We start from the raw sequence: 26,971 nt of genomic DNA, 5'->3' as shown, positions 1-26,971 counted from the left end.
AATATAGCAGCATGATACAGTATGATACAATACGGTAGTGCTCATATAGCAACATGATACGGTATGATACAATATAGTAGTGTTAATAAGCGGGCGATGACCAGGGTCGGGGGTAGGCTTGATTAAGGGGCGACCTGATCAAACTCAAAGTCAGGTGGCCGGTGAGGTCAGAGAGGTGGGTGGCAGCACTGACGACGATAAACAGTAACAAGCGAAATCGCTAATATAGCAACATGGTACAGTAAGACACAATACAATAGTGTTAATAAGCAGGCGATGACCCGCAGCACTTATGTACATAACTGTAATTTATATTAATGTCTGTTTCCCCCTCTAGACTGTAAACTCGTTGTGGGCAGGGAATATGTCTGTTTATTGCCGTATGGTAATAATAATAATAATAATGTTGGTATTTGTTAAGCGCTTACTGTGTGCAGAGCACTGTTCTAAGCGCTGGGGTAGACACAGGGGAATCAGGTTGTCCCACGTGGGGCTCACAGTCTTCATCCCCATTTGACAGATGAGGTAACTGAGGCCCAGAGAAGTGACGTAACTTGCCCACAGTCACACAGCTGACAAGTTCATTCATTCATTCAATAGTATTTATTGAGCGCTTACTATGTGCAGAGCACTGTACTAAGCGCTTGGGATGAACAAGTCGGCAACAGATAGAGACGGTCCCTGCCGTTTGACGGGCTTACGGTCTAATCGGGAGAGATGGACAGACGAGAACAATGGCGATAAACAGCGTCAAGGGGTAGAACATCTCGTAAAAACCGATGGCAACTAAATAGAATCAAGGCGATGTACAATTCATTAACAAAATAAATAGGGTAACGAAAATATATACAGTTGAGCGGACGAGTACGGTGCTGTGGGGATGGGAAGGGAGAGGTGGAGGAGCAGAGGGAAAAGGGGAAAATGAGGCTTTAGCTGCAGAGAGGTAAAGGGGGGATGGCAGAGGGAGTAGAGGGGGAAGAGGAGCTCAGTCTGGGAACGCCTCTTGGAGGAGGTGAGTTTTAAGTAGGGTTTTGAAGAGGGAAAGAGAATCAGTTTGGCAGAGGTGAGGAGGGAGGGCGTTCCGGGACCGCGGGAGGACGTGACCCGGGGGTCGACGGCAGGATGGGCGAGACCGAGGGACGGTGAGGAGGTGGGCGGCGGAGGAGCGGAGCGTGCGGGGTGGGCGGTAGAAAGAGAGAAGGGAGGAGAGGTAGGAAGGGGCAAGGTGATGGAGAGCCTCGAAGCCTAGAGTGAGGAGTTTTTGTTTGGAGCGGAGGTCGATAGGCAACCACTGGAGTTGTTTAAGAAGGGGAGTGACATGCCCAGATCGTTTCTGCGGGAAGATGAGCCGGGCAGCGGAGTGAAGAATAGACCGGAGCGGGGCGAGAGAGGAGGAGGAGGAGGAGGAGGGACAAGTGGCAGAGCTGGGATTCGAACTCATGACCTCTGACTCCAAAGCCCGTGCTCTTTCCACTGAGCCACGCTGCTTACTCTCCCAAGTGCTTAATACAGTGCTCAGGACACAGTAAGCGCTCAACAAATATGATTGAATGAATGGTAAGTCTGGAGCACCCAACTTAGGGAGCGGTGACAGAGAGAACGCAGTTGCCAAATAGTGTGCGTGCTCACACACACGCATGTGCACAGGGCTTGGGGAACATGTGCCAGGCTCAGTGTGCTGGGTCCTTAGCTGTCTGGATTCTCAACTCGAGGTGCCCAGACCAGCATGTAATTTTACCCTTTCTTTCCACTTGCTCGTCTTTCAATCTGTTGTTTTTTTTTCTTTAAAAACATCCTGAACGTGGGTGCAGTCTTGGGGCCTGGGCTTCCAGCTGCCATTGTCAGGGTCACCAGGAGACCCGAGCCTGAAATCGGGCGGACAAACCTGTTCGAGTCAGCTTGCTTGGGCACGACTGTCCACACTGGAGGTCAGGAAAGAGCATGGTCTTGGGAGTCAGAGGTTCTAACCCCGGCTCCGCCACTTGCCTGCTCTGTGACTTTGGGCAAGTCACTTTACTTCTCTGTGCCTCCGTTCCCTTATCTGTAAAATGGGGATTAAGACTGTGAGCCCCATGTGGGACAACCTGGTTACCTTGTATATACTTCAGCGTTTAGAACAGTGCTTGGCACATAGTAAGCGCTTAACAAATACAATCATTATTATTATTATTAAGTGCAAATGGCCTGAGACGAGATCCTGGTCTTAATAACAGTAATTGTAGTGTTTTATTAAGTGCTTACTATGTGCCAGGCTCTTTACTGGCTGGGGTGGATACAAACAAATCAGATTGGACAAAGTCCCTGCCCCACATCGGCTCACAGTCTTAATCCCCATTTTACAGATGAGGTAGCTGGGGCACAGAGAATTTAAATGACTTCCCCAAGGTCACATAGCAGACAAGTGGCAGAAGAGGAATTACAATCCAGGTCTTTCTGACTCCCAGGCCTGTGCTCTGACCCCTAGACCACACTGCTTCTCTCCCTTCCTCCCTCTCTGCTTCCTGCTTTTCCTCCATGGACTGACCTGGAGGGACTCAAGAAATTTCCACTTGGCCAGAGGCCGAGCCATCAAACCCAAACTTCAGAGCCCAGCAGATTATCATTCTGAAGACCACGGGCTTCTTTTCCCCCTCAGGCTCCCAGCTCCCAGCCTCCTCCTCTCCCCTCTAGTAATAATAATAATTATAATAATAGTATTAAGTGCTTACTACGTGTCAACCACTGTCCTAACCACTGAAGTAGACATAAGCTAATCAGGTTGGGCACAGTCCCTGTCCCACATTGGGACCCACAGTCTTAAACACCATTTTACAGATGAGGTAACTGAGACACAGAGAAGCAAAGTGACTTGCCCAGGGTCATGTAGCAGACCAGTGGCGGAGCTGGGACTAGAACCCAAGTCCTTCTGACTCCCACACCTATGCTCTTTCCACTAGGCCACCCTGCTTTTCTGTTTCCTGAGAACTACTGGCCTCCTGGGCCCAGGACTGCTTCCCCAAAAGCCCAGCACCAGGCAGAGTTCCCCCCTTTTCCCAGACTAAGCATTCCTTCTCCTCTGTTCTTCCTCCCCTCCCCATTGCCCCGACTCGCTCCCTCTGCCCTAACCCCCCTCCCCACCCCACAACACTTGTGTATATATGCACATATTTATTATTCTATTAATTTTTATTAACGGTGTGTATATATCTATAATTCTACATATGTATATTGATGCTATTGATGCCTGTTTACTTGTTTTGATGTCTAGACTGTGAGCCCGTTGTGGGCGGGGATTGTCTCTATTTGTTGCTGAACTGTACTTTCCAAGCGCTTAGTACAGTGCTCTGCCCACAGTAAGCACTCAATAAATATGATTGAATGAATGAATGAATGTGGGGTTAGTCCCAGCCTAAGATTTTACCTTTTTGGGGCACTGCAGGTCCCGGGCGAGACTCATGAGCAGATCGTGGGAGATGGGGTCCACCAGGTTGAGAAAGGTGGCGTTTTTGTAGAGGATCTCGTTGAGAAGGGTTCCCTCCAGCCCTAGGTCCTGTGAGAGGAAGAGACAAGTTATCCAATGGTCCCTGGGTGAACGTAGGGCACCCCCACTGTGCTCAGAGCACGGTCCTGGGTGTTTGGGAACGCACAGAACAAGCGAAAGCGCCAGTCCCTGGCTTCCCAGCCTAGAGCGGAGGGTAAATTGCCCAGTGTTCACCGAGTAAAAGAGTAAGAAAGATAATAGATACAGATGATAAAAAAGTAAGCAAATAAATGAAGAGATTCCCAAATAAGTATTGAGGGTCTTTTTTTTTTTTTTTTACAGTATTTGTTATGCGCTTACTGTGTGCCGGCCACTCTACTAAATGCTGGGGTAGATACAGGATTATCAGATTGGACACAGTCCCTCCCCCACATGGGCCTCACAGCATTAATCCCCATTTTACAGATGAGGTGACTGAGGCCCAGAGAAGTGAAGTGACTTGTCCAAGGTCATACAGCAGACAAGTGGTGGAGTCAGGACTAGAACCCAGGACCTCTGACTTCCAGGTCCATGCTCTTTCCACTAGGCTACGCAGCTTCTTCTTGGTGGCAGGAAATGTCTACCAATTCTGTAGTATTGTACTCTCCCAAGTGCTTAGTACAGTGCTCTGCACACAGTATGCACTCAATAAATACCATTGATTGATTAAGGTGACTGATGGGATGATGACAGTTATAGCTTTTATGATGTGCTAAGTGTGGGGGTGAGATTCAAGGTTATCACACAGTCCTTATCACATCCTCATTTTATAGGCCAATTGGCTCTTGGCTCTCAACGATCCGCTACCCCTTGAGGGTTTATCAGGGTTGGGGCCAATCATAGGACACCCAATTACTGGGTGAGTCGTCGGCTGGGATTCGACTCTTGGGACACCCGAGGGGCTCAGTGACGAAACGCAGGAGCTGAAGGGACAGCTGTATCTGTAGGGTGGGAAGCTGAAGCCAGAGAAGGCAGCCAGGGAGGCTCATCCTTTTCCGGTGGTTTATGTGAGTATTCCCCTTCCCTGAACTGCAGTTAGGTTTTGCTTAAGGTTTTGTGGTTTCCTATTGTCATATGCATCCTCTTGGATAGATTCCCCGCCGATGAACTGCCCCGGGTCCGCGCCAACCAGGAGGTCTGGGTGATCACCCCTAGATCCTTGCTTAATTGGTTACAGCTTTTCTATGTTGCAACTTTTACAATAAACTTGTCCCTTGTGGCCACGGCCACATCCATAGACATTCACGGGTCTCCATTATCCCGACTCCTGCTATCTCCAAACCCACATGTACTCTATTCTGGGTGCCACAGGGATCCAGGCCAGGACTGGGCCAGAGGGTGGAGACGGTGAAGGTTAATTCTTGCAGGAAGTGGAGGACGATGCAGGGGGAAGGGGAGGGAAGAGCGCCGTGTCTCTGTGGAAGTGGGGGATGGTGCTGAAGGTCAGAGAAGAGGATGCGTGGGGGGGAGGTGACGAGGAGAAGCCATCTGTCAGTGTCCTATGATGTTGCCGAGAGAAATGGAAAAGGCACTAGGGTAGAGAAGGGTTGGTAGGGGGGCATAAGGAGGCAGGAAGAGGCTTCATCCATTTTGCATCTGGAGGAGTCACCAGCAGCAAGTAATAGTTAATGATAATTATGGTATTTAAATGCTTACTATGTGTCAAGCTCTGTCCAAAGCACTGGGGTAGACGAAAAGTAATCAGGTTGGACACAGTCCCTGTTCCACAAGGGGCTCACAGTCTTAATCCCCATTTTACAGATGAAGTAACTGAGACACAGAAAAGTGAAATGACTTGCCCAAGACCACACAGCAGACAAGTGGCAGAGCCAGGATTAGAACCCAGGACCTTATGACTCCCAAGCCTGTCCACTATGCCCTGCTGCTTCCCATAAATAGTGATGAAGAAATTGTGTGCGGGCAGGAGGCTTACTAAGCCCCAAAGCCAACTGAAACCAATGAAAGAGAACCAGCCCTTGCTGACGGGACTCTGTCTAAAAGAGCGGGCATCGTGGGCTGGGAATGTGTCTGTTCTATCGTTTTACGGTACTCTCCCAAGCGCTTCGTACAGTGCTCTGCTCACAGAAAGCGCTCAATAAATACGATCGACTGACAACTGGCAGCATCACAGAGTTGGATGGGAAGGGTGGGGCAACTGCTCCGCTAAGGACCGGAGCTGCAGCGGGCTGGGTTTAGGGCAGACACAGGGAAGATTGGAGGGGAGGATTGATCACTGGGGAGATGGGAGGGTAAAAGGAGCTGGTTTCCTCCCCGTCCCTGGAGGACTTTCAAACAGACAGGAGGCTTCTCTGAGGGGATGCTGAGGATACAGAGCCCAAGCCAACTCCAAGAGTTAAAACTTTAGACCATGTGGCAACAGGAAGTCCTGTAAGCCTTCTTCTTCCCGCCTCTGCCACTCAGCTGTGTGACTGTGGGCAAGTCACTTAACTTCTCTGTGCCTCAGTTACCTCATCTGTAAAATGGGCATTTAGATTGTGAGCCTCACGTGGGACAACCTGATGACCCTGTATCTACCCCAGTGCTTAGAACGTTGCTATGCACATAGTAAGCGCTTAACAAATACCAGCATTGTTGTTGTTCTTTTAAAAAAAATTATCTATAGGATTATTATTATTATTCAATGGTATCTGTTAAGCATTTACTACATGCCAGGCACTGTACTAACCACTGGGGTAAATACAATCAGGTTGGGCACAGTCCATGTGTCACATGGGGCTCAGAGAAGTAACTGAGGAAACTGAGGCTCAGAGAAGTTAAGTGACTGCCCCATGGCAGATAAATGGAAGAGGCAGGATGAGAACCCAGGTCCTCCTGCCTTCCAGGCCTGAGGTCTAGCCACTGAGCCACGCTGCTTCTCAGGTTTTTCTCTTCCATCCCGTGGGCTTTTTCCTTCCCACACTATTCATTCTGAATGTGATTATCAGGGAGAGAAGTGTGGGGGTGAAGCCGGGGAATGAGGACAGAAGAGCAAGACTGAGGACTGTGAGGTTGGGAGACAGGGAGACAAAGGGAGGGAGAAAGAAAAGAAAGGTGGAGGGAAAGGAGGGCGGGAGCACGGAACAGAAGGCTCTCGGCACTGTGCCGGCAGGGATGGGGGGGTCAGGCTGGGCCCGGGTCCGATGCACATGAGGATCCAGAGGCCACACTCCTAGTCAAGGCTCTGCAAACCAGAGCTGAGGGGGAGGCCGAAATGGTGGGGGATGCTGACCTACTGCAGATGCTGATCTAGTGGGGGATGCTGAGCTAGTAGGGAACGTTGAACTAGTGGAGGGCTGAGCTAGCAGATGCTGAGCTAGCTGAGGGGTTGCTGAGCTGGCGGGGACACTGAGCATGTAGGGGTTGCTGATCTAGTTGGGGGTATTGAGGTAGCAGGAGATACTGAGGAGCAGGGGATGCTGAGTTGGCGGGAGATACTGAGCTAGCAGGGACCCTGAGCAAGCAGAGGAGGCTGAATCAGTGGGGGATGCAGGGCTGTCCTCTGGGGAGGAGGGGGCGGAATGCAGAGTATTCATTCAATCATTCATTCAGTCGAATTTGAGCGCTTACTGTGTGCAGAGCACTGTACTAAGCGCTTGGCAATAAAGAGTGACGATCCCTGCCCACGACGAGCTCACAGTCTGGGGGGGGGAGACAGACATCAATACAAATAGACATCGATATACATAAATAAAATTACGGATACATACCTAAGTGCTGTGGGGTGGAGAGAGGAGGGAAGAGCAAAGGGAACGAGTCCGGGCGACGCAGAAGGGAGTGGGAGAAAAGTGGGGCTTAGGGTGGGAAGCTGAAGCCAGAGAAGGCAGCCAGGAAAGGTGTTGAGACCCCTCCGGAGCCCTGGGAACTGAGGTGTCCGGGGTGTTGCCGATTGCCAGCCCCTCCTTTCCCCTCACTACACACACAGACACGCAACCAACCCCCGCCCCATAGGCGGTCACGGGGCTGTAAGGGAGAAGTGTAGACTACCGTACTGTAAACTCCATGTGGGTCGGGAATGTGTCTTCCAACTCTGTTGTATTGTACTCTCTCAAGCACTTAGTACAGTGTTCTGTACACAGTGAATGCTCAATAAATAGGATTGATTGATTGACAGGGAAGTGAGTTGCAGGAGCCACTTACTGCTGTGTGACCTCAGGCAATTCACTTAACTTCTCTTAGCCTCAGTTTCCTCATACGTTCTCCTTCCTCCTTAGATTTTGAGCCCCGATGTGGGACAGGGACGTTCTGATCTGAATATTATGTATCTACCCCAGTGCTCAAATAATAGGCATTTAGCAAATACTATAATTATTGTTATTATTATTATAAGGAAGCCCTTACTGGTGAGTCAGGAGATGTAAAAGTCTGAGTACCCTAGGCATCAAGTACAGGCCTGAAGGAAAGGTTCAGGGTAAACGTCGCCCCAGAGGGGAAGCACGGGTGACATCCTCTTGTGACCCTGAGGAAGGGCCGCTGGGGTGAGATGCTGGGCTCTCGGGAGGTCTCTCTCCTGGATGGTCGGAAACGTGGTAAGACAGTCCTGCTTGGGACCCTAAGGCCTCCTGCTCCCTACCCTTGTCCACGGCCCCCTGCCAACCCCCAGGTGGGGGTGGGTGCCCGAGGGGTACACCGGTCTGGCTCCTTCCCGGTGGGCAAGTGCTGATGTTCTCTCTCTAGCTGACAAAGTGGAAGCTTTTCTACAGAGTCCCACACCGCCGTCTCCCACATGTGCCCCCCACCCCGGGCTATGGGGAGCCCAGCCAGGATCACCGTGGGCTTTGGTCGGTCTGGGTCCGGGCTGGCCAGCTCTGCGGGGAGGAGCTTTCTGCCCCATCATCAGGGCCGAGTAGGCCCTGGGCTGCCGCCCACTGGATCCAGCCAGGGTCCAGACTGGACATTCTGGGCTGGTGCCCGGGGTACGGCTGGCGGAGGCCCCGCAGAATCGAACCTAAAGGGAGGGTTGAGGAGTGGAAACAACGCTTATTTCTGTCTCTCAGCTCCAAGTGGCTCTGGGCCCAGGTCCCGGGCTCCCTCCCGGCCCTGAGCCGAGTCGATTGGAGCCGACTGGAGCAATGAGGAGGGGGCCGGGAACTTTGGGAGCTGAGATCCCATGGCATGCGAGGGGCTGGTTGGCCCTGGGGGGCAAAGGAGAGGGGCAGACCTGATGATTGGTTGAGGAGCCCTGGTCCCCTTTCATCCCTGGCTGAGTCCCTTGGTAAAGAATCAAATGTCAAAGCAAAATGCAGATGCATGAAATTCCACCCTCCCACCCCCAGATAGAATTATGCCTTTCGTGGGGTTAACCTTTAACCTCCGGGGAAAACCTGCAACTGAGACTACGTTAGGGAACGAGAGGCAGGATTCTTCATCCCCTCACCTCCTCGTTTGATGAGGAGCATATGGGAACCTCCGGTGGGGGACCAGATGTCAGCAAGAAGAGCTCAAATTCATCACTGCCCTGGAAGAGCTTTGCTACTCAAGCTTGGGACAAGGACGAGAAAACACTGGCTAGAAGGAAAGGTTAAAGCACACTAGAATTATTGAGCCAGGATGAAGTGCCTAAGGGCCAGCTGACTAAGTAAGTGTGTCACGGATATGAAAGGCTATGGCCAAGAAGACGTCGGCCAGTTGTTTTCCAAGGTCAGAGGGATTCCAACAGATGGAAACTGCAGCATGCTAGAGTTGCATTAGTTCTGAGGAAGAACTTCCAAGAACTCACTGACTATCGGGATGGATGAAAACTGGAGCAGGCTAAGGAAGTAATGGAATATCTCTCCCTGAAGATCAGCACCTTAAAAAAGAAGAAACAGCGATCTGTCTTTGATGGTTTAGATGTGTGCCTGCTTGGAGACAGAGGGCTGGACCAAATGACCTCTTGAGGTCCCTTCCAGTTCTCTGATTCTGACTTCTCGGACAAATAGAAACCATCACTCATTTCAAACTCTTCTGGCCTTTGTAAAGTGATCAAGTATCATAGGAAAATTTCAAGCCAATTTTCCTTTCTTCCAGGTAAGACACCACTGTTTATGTTTAAAATAGGATGAGTAGAGGGAAATTAGTTTTCCTACAAGAGTGCATGGGAAACAGCGTAGCCTAATGGAAAGAACAGAGGCGTGGGAACTAGAGGACCTGGCTTCTAACCTCAAATCCACCACTTGTCTGGTGTGTGAACTTAAGCAAGTCACCTTACTTCTCTGAGTCTCAGTTTCCTCATCTTTAAAATGGGGTTTGAATCCTCCTTCCTCCCACTGAGACTGTGATCCCTACATAGGACAGGGACTGTGTCCAGTCTGATTATCTTGTATCTACCCCAGAGCCTGGCACATAGCGCTTAAAAAATACCAATTTTTTAAGTGCTATTTTTGCCTTCCAAGGCCCTTTAAGAATCATGTAGTACTGTATTTGGCACATAGTAAGCGCTTAACAAATACCAAAGTTATTATTATTAGCTTCTTCTAAACCTACCTTGCAAACTCAAGTTTAGATTCTGCCCAAGAGTTAAAACAGCTGCAAATTCCACATGGGAATTAGAAAGAAAATGCGTGAACATTGATCCCATTTAGATCGTCAGCTCCTCAGAGACGGGGACTGAGTCTTCTATTTTTATTATAGGCTCCCAAATGTCTAGTCTAGTGCTCTGCACACAGCAGATGTTCGATTAATACCGGAACTGATGATGATGAGCAACAGGGAAGTTCTGAAGTTAAAGAAAGCCCTGTTTATCAAAGAAACATGGAGCCGGGTGATTTCTGGGATGATTCTCCCAAGTGCTTAGTGCAATGTTCTGCACACAGTAAGTGCTCAATAAATACCACTGATGACATATATGATGATGGTGACAAGACTGCTGCAGCAAGGAGCAGGGGACTCCACACGGCTATTTGGTAAGGGCAGAAAACTTTCACAGTGTCTGCTTCCCCGTGGCTCCTCCCTCTGGTCAACAACGATTCTGAGACTAATCATCTTCTCTAAGAACATCTAGATCATCTTGTCCCCTGCTTGTTCCCTCGGAGTTCCCACCACTGTGAGAAACAAAGGAAGGATGTAATTATAATGGTATTTGTTAAGCGCTTGCCGTCAATCAATCATCAATTATATTGCAGAGCGGTTACTGTGTGCAGAGCCTTGTACTAAGCGCTTTGGAGAATACAATATAATAGAGTTGGTGGACTCATTCCCTGCCCACAAGGAGCTTATGTTCTAGGGAGAGGAGCTTACAGTCTAGAGGGTCTAGTCTACAGTCTATCGATATTTATTGAGTGCTTACTGTGTGCGGAGCACTGAACACAGATACCAGGTACTCAAGCTGGACGCAATCCCTGTTCCACATGGGACTCCGAGTCTCAATCCCCATTTTACAGATGAGGTAACGAGGCACAGAGAAGCAAAGTGACTCGCCCAAGGTCACACAGCAGAGAAGTGGCAGGATTAGACTCCATGATCTTCTGATTCCCAGGCCCATACTCTATCCACTACGTCACGCTGCTGAGAACGTCTGCTAATTCTGTTGTATTCTGCTCTCTCGTGCGCTTAGTACAGTGCTCTGCACGTAGTCAGTGCTCAATAAATACCATTGGCTAACTGATTGATGTCAGTGGGGGAAATGTTACTCAGCTTCCTCCTCCTCTTTCACCCCCTCCTCCTCCTCTTCCTTCCCCTCCTCTTCCATCATCATCATCATCATCTCCATGGCTGCCTTAGCCTCCCCTGCACCATTTCCTGCCTGGTAATGGGGGTGAATTGGCTACATCAGAATCTCCAGCACACGGCCCAGAGCCTCTGCAGCTGCAGCTATGGCATTAAAAGCCGCGGTTGTGGAGCAGCAGCGTCTGGGTCATCCCACGTGTGGCTGTGTGTGTGGGCACTGGGTCCTGATCCCTTGGTCCACCTCTCTCCCCTCCTTCGCTCTTTGCCTCCGACAACGTCTTTTTCTCTCTGTCTCAATCTTTTTTTTTCCCCCTTCTCTCTCTGCCTTGGTCTTTCCCTCTCTCCCCCTGTCACTCCCCATTTCTCTTTACGGTTGTAACTCTGGTTCTGATTTCTGGACATGTAAAAACAATCGCTCTTTTCAAACTTTTCATAGTGACCAAGTATGACTTGAAAGAGCTTCATATGGAAAGACAGACAGGTGGCAAAAGAGAAAAGAGCAGCAGGCACTACAAACATTATTAATAATAATAATTATTATGGTATTTGTTAAGCTTTTACTATGTGCAAAGTGTTGTCCTAAGTGCAGGGGTAGTTACAAGGTAATCAGGTTGTTCCACATGGGGCTCACAATCTTAATCCCCATTTTTACAGATGAGGTAAAACTGAGGCACAGAGAAGTGAAGTTGCTTGCCCAAGGTCACAAAGCAGATAAGTGGCCGAGCCAGGATTAAAACCCATGTCTTCTGACTCCCAGGCCCATGTTCTTTCCACTGAGCTATGCTGCTTCTCAACATAAATACATAAGTACAAAGGGCAGACTTTTTCTGTGCCCAATATAGCCGGGACTATGGACCCCGTGTTGACCTTTTCAGACACAAACTTGAATTCAACGATGAACTCCCTGCCCATGGGGTCTTCTTTGAATACGAAGGACAACTATATATTCTTCTGTCTACCTTTCTGATCTTTTGTCTCTTGAAGACCCTCCCTAAGGCCACCCCTTCCCTACATTGAGCTCCTGAAAATACGATTACTTTATTTAGAAAGAAATGAACACACAAGGACTAGATTTTAATCGAAAACCAGAAAAGATTTCAGTGCCCCCTCGTCCGAACAAAGAGCCACAGCAGTCTTTAAAGGAAAAGCAGATTCTGGTGTTGAACAAGATGAGTTTAATTAAGGGACTGTGATTAGAAAGGGGCAAGTGGTACTGATTATTTCACAGGCAGGAAGGAAAATCCCGCAGAGATTGTCTGCAAAGAAGAGGTCAAGTGAAATTACCAAACAATAGACTGACCGTATTATTTTTCTTGAAAATAGACTTAAGTCACTTTCTTAAGCTTCCACATCTTTTGATTTTCTTACAGGGACTCGTGTGTGTGTGTGAAGGAAAGATGTGGGTTTGGAGTCACCCAACATTCAACTGTATCTATACTGCTCAATCAATGGTATTTATTGAGCACTAACTATGTGCAGAGCACTGTACTAAGCACTTGGGAGAGTACAAGTGCTCTTGGAGAAGCGGCGTGGCTCAGTGGAAAGAGCCCGGGCTTCGGAGTCAGAGGTCAGGGGTTCGAATCCCGGCTCTGCCACTTGGCAGCTGTGTGACCGTGGGCAAGTCATTTAACTTCTCTGGGCCTCAGTGACCTCATCTGTAAAATGGGGATGAAGACCGTGAGCCTCACATGGGGCAACCTGATGACCTTGTATCTCCCCCAGCGCTTAGAACAGTGCTCCGCACATAGTAAGCGCTTAACAAATACCAACATTATTATTATTATTACAATGCAACAGAATTAGCAGACCCGTTCCCAGCCCATAACAAGCTGAAGTAGGATCCAACCTGAGCCTGTCTGAAGCATGCTACAGCCTGGGTGAAATCCAAATACGGTTTTTAAAATTAACAAGAACAATTGAGGAATGATGGAAAGGAGCTTGCCCAGTTTGGCTAGGAGACTTCCAATTCTGGGACAAGAGCATATTTTTCTCAGGGTAAGCTCCAAAAATCCAGAACAGTCCAGGCCAAACAGAAACAAGTGGCCAGTCAACTAATGAATCACAGGGTTTGGATGAATTTGTGGATGAGCTCCATTATGGTTTCTAAAAGGATGGAGGCAGCAGGTTGTAGTGGAAAGAGCAAGGGTCTGGGAGTTGGAGGTTCTGGGTTCTAGTCCCAGCTCTACCACCGACTGGCCTGCTGTGTGACTTTGGGCAAGTCACCTAACCGCTGTGCCTCGATAATAATAATTGTGGTACTTGTTAAGCATTCATTATGTGCCAAGCACTGTGCTAAGCACTGGAATAGATAAAATGTAAGCAGATGTGACATAGTCGCTGCCCTACCTGAAATTCACCATCTAAGCAGGAGGGAGAACAGGTATTTTCTCCCGTTTCCTGAACTGTGAAATGAGGATGACACCTGCCCAGCCTTTCCCTACCTCACAGGGATGTCATGAGGACAGAAATAAGATAAGTAATGTGAAAGCCCTTTGAAAAATAAGAAAGGGCTATAGTTAAAAAAAACTTCAAGGGTTAGGAGTACACCCCTAACCATGAGAATGGATGTCGAGGAGGAGAACCATCACACAGTTAGGGGTTCTAAGCTTCCTGTTGTCACACTGCCTGTGACAGAACACTGGGCTGGATGGACCATTGTCTTGGCCCAGTAATGGCATTGCTTATGTAATTCTAGCCCCTTGGCCACCATTTCTTTGACCCAAGACTAGGAATCCCACTCAAGGGTTCACAGCCTGAACACCAAAATGAAGGGGACAGAGATTCACGCGACACAGGACCAGGGCACCCCGCTGGTTACTGCTGGAGGGGGTCATTCTGTTCCTTAGCTAATTGTTCAAAATAAAACGGTCACAATTCATCTAGACATTCACTTGGAAATTAGGGAAGATCCAATGGTCTCAATTTTAGAAATTTAGCTCAATAAACTGAGTGAAGAGTACAAGAATCACATCCATTTTACTTTCCCAAGGAAAGACATCTGTGCCTCATAGCCTCTAGCCTAGCAAAGTCATCAGTAAATCCACCCCAAAATGAGACTATAACAGGGATCATGCTCAGAAATATGTCTTACAATTTTAACGGTTCCACCTCATCGAAAAGACTTGACTACTTCCAAACATCTGAAAACTGTTAGAGTGAATCTCATGAATTCTCATAGATGTCTGTAAATCCAGCAGGAGGGAACCGCCCCATGTATCAGTAGGAGAAACTGAATAGCAGTGGAACAAAATGAACTGTCTCAACATATTCGCAATCCACCAGGTGGGGAATTTAAGCTGCTAAATCCTTAGTCGGATGGGATCTAGTTAACCGAAAGAACGCTCTGGGCTGAGGGCCAGGAGACCTGGCTTCTACTCTCGGCTCTGTCCCCGATGTACGTGTCACTGTACATGTACCTGTACATGTCACTACCTTTCTGGACCTCAGGCTTTCCATCTGTCTGACACAGACTCCCAACAAATGTCACAACTAACAACTTGAACACTTCCATCAACGCCACTTCTGGATCATGCTGAACATTGAATGGAAAGTCAGCATCGCAAACAACGGAGAACCAGAATGAAGTTAGAATTATTGCCTCAAAGCTCCGCTCCCCTCAACGCAACTTCCCCGGATGGGACACGAAGGAGAAAGAGTCACCGTAGGATATTCGCAAAATTGCCGGGTGGTGAGCTGGAATGGGGCACCCGAAAGCATGGAGGACAGAGGGAATATTTTAAGGTCTCAGGAAACTGCATCTTCAGACAATATGGCATCACAGCTGGTAGCTGGGAGACAACTGTAACAGACAGACCATCATGGCACACTGCAAACAAGAAAGGAGCGGCTCTTATTGAACAGATGCTGCGAGAGGATTGTGAGACAAAGACATAAAAGCAAAAACAGCAACAAGAGCTGCAAACAGCAAACATGACAGCACAACAAAGGACAGGCTAAGGGTATGAACCATGTGTGAGGCCTAGTGGATAGCGCATGGGCCTGGGAGTCCAAAGGTCACGGGTTCCGATCCACCCCTTGTCTCCTGTGTGACCCGGACAAGTCACTTCATTTCTCTGTGCCTCATCTGTAAAATGAGGATTAAGACCACGAGCCCCATGTGGGACAGGGACTGTGTCCAACGTGAATGGCTTGTATCTACTCCAGTGCTTAGAACAGTGCTTGGCACATAGAAAGCGCTTAACAAAAACCATCATCATCATCACCACATAGCTCTCGGCACCCACACACAACCCCATGATGCTCCCCCATTTAGACTGTGAGCCCGTTATTGGGCAGGGATTGTCTCTATCTGTTGCCGAATTGTACTTTCCAAGCGCTTAGTACGGTGCTCTGCACCTAGTAAGCGCCCAATAAATACTATTGAATGAATGAATGATGGCACTGGCAAATATGAAGCACAACTGTATATGTGATCCCAACACGGATCGGACTTTCCCTCTGCCTCTGACGTGCTTCTTTCCTGCTGGAGTCTCCCTCAGCAGCCAGGCTTTAATGACAGGGTGATTGCTGAACAACCAGAGAGACGTGATTTCTTTTCCTATTATAAAGGTGCTTTAGAGATTGCTAGATTGTTAGCGGCCCCCTAAATAGAGGCTCCCCGCTTTTCAGAATCAGAATACTAACACCATTGATAAATTATTCACCTGGGCCCGCTACTAGGCAGGGCAGTCGGGTTCCCCTGCCCTCCTTTCCCCAGCTGCTGTCTAAACCGGGCATGCTCAGTTCGGGATGGATTTGGGCTGCAGATAGATTTACTCCCGCAGCCCCCGAGCTGAGGGTTCCCTGGGGAGCCCTGCTTGGCTGCAGGGAGATTGAGGGGAGGGCAGAGCAACTGTACAGTTGCAGATGAAAAGAAGAGAGGTTTGGGGGAGAGGATGGGCTAGGAATGTGGCCCTAGAGCCCAAGGATGTGAGAAAAGAGCAGGGAACCGGACCAGGATGAGGAATGAGGCTGCGGATAAAAAAGAAACTAGATGTAGCCCTGAATTTCAATACCCTACCCTAGGATGTTAAACATTGACCAAATATGGCTGTTTAGCAGCCCCCCGGGGCTGAAAATGTAGGTCAGAGGCAGGAGGTGATTTGCCCAAGATTACTGACCCAGTCAAGGTCAGAACCGGGACTAGACTCCAACCCGGACCATGGGAAAGAATGTTTGTCTCAAACCCACCCAACTTCCTTGTCACCAGAGACCCAGCCTCTGAGCCCTGGGGGGTGCAGGTCTGGACTGAGGTGGACTCAGGGGGTTCACTCTACCCTGTGGCTGCCTTAGAGGAGGGGGGGGCCTGGACTGGTTTTCGGTGGTCATAAAGGGGGCTGAAGAGGGCAAGCTGGCCACAGGCCTGAACCGGGGGTTTAGAATCAATGCAGGCTGGGTGAACCAAGGAAGCAAGGGATCATCCTTCCCACGAGGTTAAAAAGGGTGAGATTCTGTTCCTTTCGGCATTGATCAGGCGACAGTCCTGCCTGGAGGCGGGGTGCAGGGGATGGTCACTGAGGGACAAGGAGAGGCAAGTGATGTCACATGCCGCCAGACCTGCAGGGCAACGTGTCGCTGGTGGAAGCACCATCGTGGGGAAGACCAGAGACTTCCCGTGATAATAGAGTGCTTTTCCCAGTGCAGCCCTGAACCCCTCAATTCCTCCAACATCTATGTGTTCCCGTGGCTCAGTGGAAATGGCACGGGATTAGGAGTCAGAGATCACGGGTTCTGATCCCGGCTCCGCCACTTGTCAGCTGTGTGACTTTGGGCAAATCGCTTAACTTCTCTGTGCCTCAGTGACCTCATCTGTAAAATGGGGATTAAAAGTGTGAGCCCCACATGGGACAACCTGATTCCCCTGTATCTACCCCAGTGCTTAGAACAGTGCTCAGCACATAGTAAGCGCTTAACAAATACCAACATTATTATTATTATTATTGTTCCCTGGTCAGAGAGAGGTTTGGTGCAGCATCTGAGCAGTTGAAACTCAGAGGAGAGGGCAACGGTGGAGGGAGGCTCAGAGTTGAAAATTTGAAAAATGTTCAGAAAAAGCGGTTGGTTGAATTTTGGAACCAGAGAGGGAACAGGCAGGCTGAAAAACAGACAGTCCGCTACAAAACCAAGTGAATGGCCACCCCAGATCTAAGAACGCTTCCTGTCCCTTTAAGTCTCGGGATTTTATGACCATGTGAAAATTCAGAATTTCAGGTCAAGCCTTCGGTGTTGGCTAACCCCCGTCTTCCTCCACCCCGCTCTTCAGCAGAACATACAAACTGTCCCTTTGCTTGGGTTTATTCTTTGACAGTGATTCATTTCCAGGCTCTTGAAGTCATTTGCTCGGCCCTGCTGTTTTCACAGCCAAAGAGAGTTATTCTTTAGCAAATGTGAAAAATGCTTGAAGAGCACCATCAGGTCACGTTAAATCATTACGGAACTTTGTGCTGGGAGGGAGGGAAGGCTTGAGGAGGTTGACTGTATTCAAAGGATCTTGGAATTACTCAGCAACTCGTTCCCCTAGCCCAGACCTTCAGGATGTAGTAGGAGATCGAGGGGACCTCTGATAGCTGCCAAGAGACTCAGTCGGCGTTCTTGATCATGTCTCAAATAGCCGGCTTTCAAAATCCCTCTTTAGCGGGCGGGATTTTCTATAGGCTTCTGAAGGTAATAGGCCCCTGGAGAGAAGACTCTGGGCATTTCTATTCTGACCACAGGCACGCCACCCTCAATTCAGACGTTTCTGTTACGTGATTTGGATACTTCACAATGGAAATATTAGGGAATGTTTCTTCCCACAACAAAAGTATGTTCTGGTGTAACGTAATCCTTAAATTGATGCAAGTAGGAAGTGGAAGAAGAAAAGGTTGTAAGTGTGCATGTGGCGTCTGCCAAAGGGTGATGCCGCCTCACTTCTAAGCCTCAGCCTCGGTGCACTGACTGAGGGCTCTGTGTTTCTTTGTGGTTTTGCAACTTTACAGAATTTAATACAATAAATTAACAATGGGTGGCAAGGATCGAAGCATTCTAATAGTGGTTAACGCAGCAATATTATTGGAGTTCGTAACCAAAAATGTCAGCAGTGGTTTCTTGGAACCATTTATCCCTTAATTAATTCCCGTTGAATCAACGTGACTCTAACGCGACTGTTCCGTAACATGAGGAACATCATCAATCCATAAAAATGACGGATCGATTGACTGATTGATTGACGAGGCTCTTCCGGGACATAACTACGGTGTTACAGAAGAGAGGACTGTAGGTCTAGTGGCATGCCCACAGCTTACAAGGAAATTTGTTAGGACGTAAGAAATTCCACTGTTGGGAATTCTACCAGTAGTCCTTCTAGCCAGTAATTTTCTCCAGCAGTGGCCGAAGGGCCCTTGGAGGAGCAGTTTGATGTTTGTTCTCCCTGATAGCCACCTCGGTGGTGTTCACCCGGCATTCCCGACGTTTCGCTTGGCATCCTTAGTTCTTCCCATAGTGAGGACGATGGAGTCTCCCATCTTATGTGATGGACAATTCTAGGCCCAGTCACAAAGACTTTGTAAACGAGAACCTGCGTGGAGGAAGGGACTACAGTGTTGGGGTGTTGCACAGCGTAGTTAGTCTCTGGTCCTTTCCTGCTGTGTCCCCAGTGATCCCGTTTGCAACAGGCATATAGGCAGGTTGGCGGGCGGGTGGGGGGGAGCAGAACAATGCGAGGTGCGTACAAGAATTTCAGCGCCAAGCCCATTATCTAGTAACTTCATTCTGCCTGCCCATCCATGAATTCATCCCCAAGCCTCCTCAACCAGCTGATATTTTCAGACTGCACAACTTCCTGTGGTAGCAAATTCCATATGTTTACCACCTGCTGTGTGAAAAAATGATCTCCTTTTCTTTGGAGCCTTCCACCTTCAGGTTTCCGAGAGTGCCCGCTATCCTATTGGTGCGGGATGTGACGAATAACAATTTTGCTTGCCCTGCCCACCCAACCTCGTGATTTTTGCGAACTTCAGCTATGTCCCTTTTCGGTCTTTGTTATTCCAGACTGGGGAGAATCCTAATTCCTTCAGTTTATCCTCCTTCGGAAGCTGCTCCACGTCCCTGATCATTTTGGTTGCCCGTCCCATGGTTGCTTTTGTTATCTTGTCCTTTCCTTCCTTATGTCTCCGTGACTGTGTCTCCGTGACTTTGTCATGGGATTGCTCCAAAGGCAGCCATAACTCTGAGAGCTGTAAAGCCCAACAGTTCAAGCATGAAAAACAAAAAATAACCAAGGAATGGAAATACAATGTAATAGCAAGTCAAGGATGACTATTCCATGCAGATGAAATGGAAAAGGGATTAGAGTTCTCCCCTATCAGAAGCACTGGCTGAAATTAACAGCAGCATAACGTGAAAAGAGGAGGGGAAATTCAATTTGCTCAATATACTGGGGTAGTACTGCCAACTGCCATTGTTTTTTCAAAGCGACAAGGTTAATAATTAACTATCATGGCACTATGTGCTAAGCACTATTCTAAACTCTGGGGTAGATGCAAGTTAATTAGAGTGGACATAGCCCCTGGGGCTCAGACTCTTTATCTCTCCATTTTACAGATGAGGTAACTGAGACCCAGAGAATTTAAGTTCCTTGCCCAAGGTCACACCCCAGACATGTGGTGGAGCCAGGATTAGAACCCAGGTCCTTCTGAATCCCAGGCCCATGCTCTACCTATTAAGCCACGCTGCCTCTCGTCAAGCACTTGCTATGCATCAAGCACTTTACTAAGTGTTGGGGTAGATACAAGGTCGTCAGGGCCCACCTAGGGCTCACAGAACAAGGAGGAGGAAGAACGGGTATTAAATCCCCATTTTGCAGATGAGGGAACTGAGGCACAGTGAAGTGGCTTGCTCAAGGTCACACAGCAGGTAAGTGGCAGAGCCAGGATTAGAGCCCAGGTCCTCTGACTCCCAGGCCAGTGCTCTTTTCACTTGGGCGCGTTGCTTCTCAGAAGATACATAAGAACGTAGAGAAGCGGCGTGGCTCAGTGGAAAGAGCACGGGCTCGGGAGGCAGAGGTCATGGGTTCGAATCCCGGCTCTGCCACTTGGCAGCTGTGTGACTATGCGCAAGTCACTTCACGTCTCTGTGCCTCAGTTACCTCATCTGTGAAATGGGGTTTAAGACTGTGAACCTCACGTGGGACAACCTGATTACCCTGTATCTACCCCAGCGCTTAGAACAGTGCTCTGCACATAGTAAGCGCTTAACGAATACCAACATTATTATTATTATGATGATGAGCAATACCAAACTAAATCAGACTAGTGATCCCTCCAGTTCAGTAATCTATTTCTGCAGGGTTCAGTTTAGCTGGGTGTGTTCACGCATTCATTCGATAGTATTTATTGAGTGCTTGCTATATGCAGAGCACTGTACTAAGCATTGTTCAATTATAGGAATTGGTGGCAAACTGATGGAAGCAGGTCTGTGGACTGTTCTCTGCCTCCCTTTTCTTTTCCCTAAGGATTCTGCCTGGATCCAACCCCCTAAAGACTCAGAGAAAACATCCATTGTCTACCGTCTCTAACCTTTCCCCTCAAGTAAATAATAAGAATAGGTTACATTTGTTTAGTGCTTTATAAATCTTTGCACACATCACATCAGTGATCTCGCTTCGTCCTCGCCACAGCGCTATGCGTATACATGCAAGAGTAGAATCATGGACTGTTATTCCGGTCCTTTAGGTAAGGAAACCGAAGTCAAGGGAGATTGCCCGAGATTCCACGGTAATTCAAGCTGCGGGGCTGGTCCCAACTCCAGCCTCTTGTCCTTGTCCCCTAGACCACGCTGTCCCTTCTGGGCCCTGTCGGATCCACTTAGAACCTTCTTGAATCTTCTAAATCCCAATCTTTCCTCACGATCATCCCTGACGCTTCCGATGAGTAACCCACTGTGGTCCTCCGACTTCATCCGGCCCCTTCTTGAACCTATTAATATTCTCTGCCCGCGCTGACTTCCTGTAGTAATGAATTCCATATGCTGATAACCCGCTGGGTGAAAGTGTCTCCTTTTGTCTGTCGTGATTCTAACACTTCCCAGCTTCAGTGGGTAGACCCAATCCTGGCGAGTGCACATTAGAGCGTTATTTCTGAAGCACGTTATGCCTCTGCAGGTACCACAGAAAGGACGGAATTCTCAAGGGGTCAGGAGGCTTTATGCTCCCACCAGCCCCCGGATGGAAATACAGTGGAAACGCTGTCCAATTCTGGGTTGTTTGCGGATGGCCTTCATGAAGCACTGAGAGGGTCAGGGTGATTCTGTGGCTGGTTCCCACAAAAAGGGTGATTTACTGGCGGTTTTGCTCCTGGTCTCAGTTTCCACCCAGGGGCAAGGGATGCCCCTTGACTCTTTCACTGTCTATAACGTGACCTACTGGCAGGGGCACGGGCTGGGGAGTCAGAGGACGCGGGTTCCAATCCCGGCTCCGCCACCTGTCTGCTGGCTGACCTTGGGCAAGTCACTTCACCTCTCCGTGCCTCGTTTCCTCATCTGCAGAATGGGGATTAAGACCGTGAGGCCCACGTGGGACCACCTGATTACCTCGTATCTACCCCGGGGCCTAGAAAAGAGCTCGGCACATAGTAAGCGCTTAACAAATACTATCATGATAAGTATTATTATGTACTGCCGGGGGAGGGGGGGGAGGGAAGGAATGGGCGGAGATGATCCGGTTACACCCCAAAATGAAATCTGAGCTGCGGGGTCCCCACAGAGCTTTCTCCACCGTGCGTCGACCTGGCTGGCTGTACGGCAGGCTGCAGGCCCGCCGGACCAGATGTCCCCCGGCCTGGGGACCCGGTTGCGTCTGTGGGGACGAAGCTCTGGCCAGCTGCCGTCGGGGGGTTGGTGGGTTCCCCTAGGCCACGACCCGGGGTGCGGGCGGGGGAAGCGGGGCTGGACCCTGGGCCCGGGGAGGACTGGGATGGGTGGGGAATTTCCAGGAGGGGACCCCCCGGGCAAGGCCGACCCACGACCCCGCATCCTCGCCGCCCTGCCCGGCCTGGACAACCGGTCCTGCTGCCCCGACCACAGTCTGCTCCTCTCCCCCGCAGCTTCCCGCATCCCGCTCCCCGCCGGGACCCAGCTCAGGCCCTTCCCCAACGGGGTGCGCGCACCCCTATCCAAACGCACACATAACGCAAACACGGCGTCTGAACACACACACACAGCACACACGCACACATACCGCACCCCATTAATACACACATCCGCAACCCGTGCGCACGGTGCAAACAGCGCTCGCCCCCCAATCCCTCCCCACACACAACACACACACACACACAGCAGGGATGCTCGGACGCACAAACATGCACACACACACACAGCAGGGATGCCTGGACGCGCAAACACACACACACCCGAGATGCCCGGGGACAGCAACACACAGACACACAGCGGGGATGCCCGGACGCCCAAACACACTCACACACCAGAGATGCCCGGAAACACAAGCGCACACACACATACACCCGAGATGCCCGGACGCACAAACACACACACCCACACCAGAGATGACCGGACACAGAAACACACACTCACCAGAGATGCCCGGCCTTACAAACACACACCCCCACGGCAGAGATACCCGGACATACAAACACCCACAGCAGAGATTCCCAGAAGCACAAACACACTCCCCACCCCCCCACCCCCAGAGATGCCCGGACGCACAAACACCCCCACCCCCACGGAGCAGAGATGCCCGGCCGGCCGGTCGCCCAGGGACAAGTTCCCCGAGAAGGGAGATGCTGGGCTCCCACGGACCGGGACCACGCCCCGCCTGCCCCTCTCCGGGGTGGCCCAGGACCCGCTCTCCCTCCCGCCGGGTCCGCTCCTTCTGCCCTCCAGTCGGTGCCTGGGGCGGGTCCCCCGGTTCCCCCCCCCCCCCCATCCCCGGTGCTCCCCCCGACCCGGCCCGGCGTCCCCGCTCGCCTTTCGGAGAAGCCGGAGGATGTGCACGGCGTGGTCCCTCTTCTGCTGGCGGAGGGTGGCCTGGATCTCTCGGATCCAGCCCACCCTGCGCACGTAGGGCGCCGGGCTGCTCTTCCTCAGCGCCCCGGGCAGCTTCTCGGAGCCCAGCAGCAGGGAGGCCAGCTGGAAGTCCCCCCCTCCGGCCTCCGGCCTCCGCTGCGGCTCCTTCCTCCCGGGCCCGGGGCCCGACTCCTCCCCGGGGATGCTCTCCTCCTCCAGGCTGCTCTGCCGGCTCAGCCGGGACCCCATGGCGCACAGGGGGGCCCGCTCCTGCCCGGTCCCGCCTGCTGCCGGCCCGTCCCGCCCGGTCCCGGCCGGTCCCGTCTGGTGCCGGCCGCTAGCTGATCCTGCCTGGGTCCCGGCCGGTCCTTCCCGATCCCGGCCCGCCCCGGCCGGGCCGGGCCGTGTCAGTGCGGGCCGGTGCGGGGGCCGGAGGCGGGAGCGGCGGGCTGGGAGGGCCGGGAGCTGCCTCCCCCGGCCCCGAGCGGCTCGCACAGCATCTTCCCCGACTCGCCCCCGGGTCGGGCCTTTCTCCGACTCGGAACGGGCTGCGGACGAGCCGGCGCCGCGCTCCTCTCCTCTTTCCCCCCCCCGGCTTCGAGGAAGGAACAAAAGGGGGCTGTGGCCGAGCCGGCTGCGGGCGGGGCTTCCCCGACAGCGTGTGTCTGGGTGTGTGGCTCTGGGTTGTGTGCGCCCGTGTGTATGCATGAGAGCCAGAGAGAGAGAGGAGAGAGAGACCGTCGCCTTCCTCTACCCAATCAAGGCTCGAGTGAGCATCGTTAGTATGTGTGGATGTCTGAGATCTCTCCGGGGAGGGGCTCTCTCTCCCCTCCCTCCCTCTCCTCCTTCCCCGCCCCCCCCCTCACCTCCCATGGCTTCCCGTCCTCAGGCCAATTTTCCATGCATCGACCACAGACGAGGTACCGGATTCACTTTGGGTAGGGGCCTGACTCTCTCCCCCTCCCTTCTCTTCTCTTTCCCTCCTTTTAAAGAATAAATGGTTGGTTTTGGTTTTTTTTTGGCCCCGGTAAGGACTGGGGCAGGATTTGCTCAACATGTTTCGGGGGGGATAAGTGGGGTTCACCTGCATCTGGGGCTCCCGTGTGCGTGCGCGCCGTTGGGCGAGCCAGCGAGTGGAAGAGACGGCGGGGACCGGAGAGACGGAGAAATAGAGATCGCAGACGCAGACTGGGTAATAATTAGAGAGCGAGGGGGGCTGTCTCCTGGGCTGGGAACTCTGTCTGGATTCAGGCCGGGCGCGCTCCGATCTGTGGTGCCAGACGCCTGGTGCCGGAGCTGCCATCTGGGGCCCGAGGAGCGGAGGCATCCCTCCGACGTCTGAGCCCTATCCATTTCTTCCCTCCTCCACCTCCCCACCGAGGTTCGCTGCCCCCCGCCCCCGACCACCACGTCTCAGCTGCCCCGCGCCTGCAGAGGTGGTTTCCGGAGGGGCGAGCGGGTGCCGGGCTTGGCTTCTTGGGTTGGCGTTCGGCCCCTGAGCAAGAGGTAGATCAGAGAGGACAGTGAGTCTGAGGAGGGAGGAAGAGATGGAGGAGATGATTGTATCTGGGCCTGCAATTTACCTATACCGCCGCATCAGAAATGCATCGGGGCCGGGTCGGGAAGCAATCTCGGGGAGAATATAATTCCCTCGGGTTGTTTTTTTTTTTTTTAATGGCATTTGTTAAGTCTGTCAGGCACTGGGCTGAGCACTGGGGTAGATACAAGATAACCGGGTTAGACACGGTCCGTGTTCCGCGTTGGGCTCACAATCTTAATTCCCATTTTGCAGGTGAAGTCACGGAGGCACAGAGAAGTTAACTCGCTTGCCCAAGGTCACACGGCAGACAAGTGGCAGAGTCAGGATTAGAACCCGGTACCTCTGACTCACAGGACTGGGCTCTTTCCATTAGGCCACGCTGCTTTCCGGTCTGTTGAACACGTAGAAGAGAGGAGCAGAGGTGGAGGGGTTGGGTGAGGGAGAGAGAAAGAGATGGGGGAAAGGAGATGGGCGGTGATCTTAGAAAGAAGCCCAAACGGGATGAAAATGACCTACCTTCTCCCCCGTCATTCTCTCCCTCTTCTCTCTCCTCTTTGTTCTTGCTTTCTCTTACTCTGTTTATCTCTCTTTTCAAAAGTGCAATGTGCTGCGTCCCTGCCCACCTTCCAGTCTGTTGTCCCCACTGCCCCGGCGAGAGCACAACCAGTGGGAACGAGAGAGTGTGCGTGGCACTACACAAATCATTAGCCTTAGAATCAGTTCCTTCCTGCGGGTTCTAGGTCCCTTTGCAACTGAGTGAATCTTCACAGCTGGACCGAGGTTGGTCTGTCATTAACAATCGGAGCCTCCGTCATAACCGAATAGGACAACAGTTAACAGAAGAAACGTCTTGTCGTTTTGAGTGCAGGGGCTACTGGGGGGAGACTTGGGGGGGGGGGGTCAAGTGGGATAGGCAGGAAGACCTAATGAGTCAGAAAAACCCGATTTGGGGTCTTTTCAGACTCATTCAAAAGATCTCAGGCCTCATTAGGGTGCTTAGTACAATGCTCAGCACGCAATAAGCACTCAATAAATGCCACTGATGATAATTGGAGACCTGAAGAAAATGGGACCGGGAATCCAACCCCAGATCAATAGTTACGGGTGAAAGCAATGCGTCTACCCCCTCCCCCCAAGCCGGAACTCTGGTGGAGGGGGTGGTTCCTGCCCCGCCCCACACCCTTCGCCGCCCCGTAACTCTCACAGAATTGGTGCCGAGAGTGGTTAAAAGCGATGGATCAGGCAAAAAAAATGACGTGGCAGTTAAGTTCTTGGCAGTGGCGGGCAGACTGGCTCCAAAGTTCCTACTGGAAAATCCTGGTAAGGGAATGGGGTTGGGGAGGAGAGGAAGAACTGGAGGAGCGGAAGATCTACAATTCCAACCGCTGCGCTGCTTCTAATTGGCACAGAGCGACTCCTTGCTTACTTTGAGCTCAGGGCTACTGAAGAACTGCTCAGAGCCGGCTCAGCTAACTCCTTTCCGGGCCTTTCTTCTTTCTCTCCTCTCACTCCTTCTGCTTACTTTGCCACGGCAGGGGCGAGAGTGGGATCAAGAGCATTGTGACGGTGCCCCTTCTGCCCCATGTGGATGAGCATTTGAGGACAATAACCATATTCTCAGCACAGCCTTCCCTCTGCAGCAGAGCAATGAGCAATCTCCAGCAGTCCCAGGGCCATGCAGAGGACTGGGGTCAAGCAATAGTGGCTCTGCTTAGGATTGTAGTATTTGTTAGGTACTGACTATGTGCCAAGCACTATCCTGAGCACTGGGGTAGACGCAAGAAAATCAGAAGCCCCATGGAACTCACAGTCTAAGTAGGAGGGAGAACAGGCATTGAATCCCCATTTTGCGGAGGACAGTACTGGGGCACCGAGGAAGTGAAGTGATTTGCCCAAAGTCACCTAGCCAACGAGTGGCAGAACTGGGTTTAGAACCCAGATCCTCGGACTCCCAAGCTCATTCTTTTCCCACTAGACCACGCTGCTTATCGGTTGATGGTCGAACTCTATGGTACTCTCCCAAGCGCTTATTACAGTCATGTGAACCAAGTAAGAACTCAGTAATAATAATTGTGGTATTGATAGAGTACGTGCTTAACAAATACTAATATTATTCTTATTGTTATCATGTGCCAAGCCCTGTACTAAGCGCTGTGGTAGATATAAGATAACCAGGTCCCACTTGGAGAGAGCAATCTAAGTAGGTGGGGGAAAAGGTACTTCAATCCCCATTTTGCGGATGAAAGGACTGGGGCCCAGAGAAGTAAAACGACTTGCTCAGGATCACACAG

The 26,971-nt window shown here is 51.0% G+C and overlaps 1 protein-coding gene across 1 annotated transcript in view; it reads right to left on the bottom strand.

Moving 5' to 3' along the window:
- Positions 1–23,879, bottom strand: part of LRRC75B (leucine rich repeat containing 75B) — a 41,260-nt gene extending 17,381 nt beyond the window's left edge. The window contains exons 1-2 of the mRNA XM_029047896.2: positions 23,102–23,879; positions 3,401–3,529 (exon numbers count right to left, since the gene is read on the bottom strand). Of these exons, the coding sequence (XP_028903729.1) occupies positions 3,401–3,529; positions 23,102–23,848 (876 nt within the window). The 5' untranslated portion in view covers positions 23,849–23,879. The remainder of the gene's footprint in view (positions 1–3,400; positions 3,530–23,101) is intronic.
- Between the last annotated feature and the right edge of the window lie 3,092 nt (positions 23,880–26,971).

Source organism: Ornithorhynchus anatinus, chromosome 2 (genome assembly GCF_004115215.2).
Source record: "Ornithorhynchus anatinus isolate Pmale09 chromosome 2, mOrnAna1.pri.v4, whole genome shotgun sequence".
Classification (NCBI taxonomy): domain Eukaryota; kingdom Metazoa; phylum Chordata; class Mammalia; order Monotremata; family Ornithorhynchidae; genus Ornithorhynchus; species Ornithorhynchus anatinus.
This window is presented reverse-complemented; position numbering and strand designations above follow the sequence as displayed.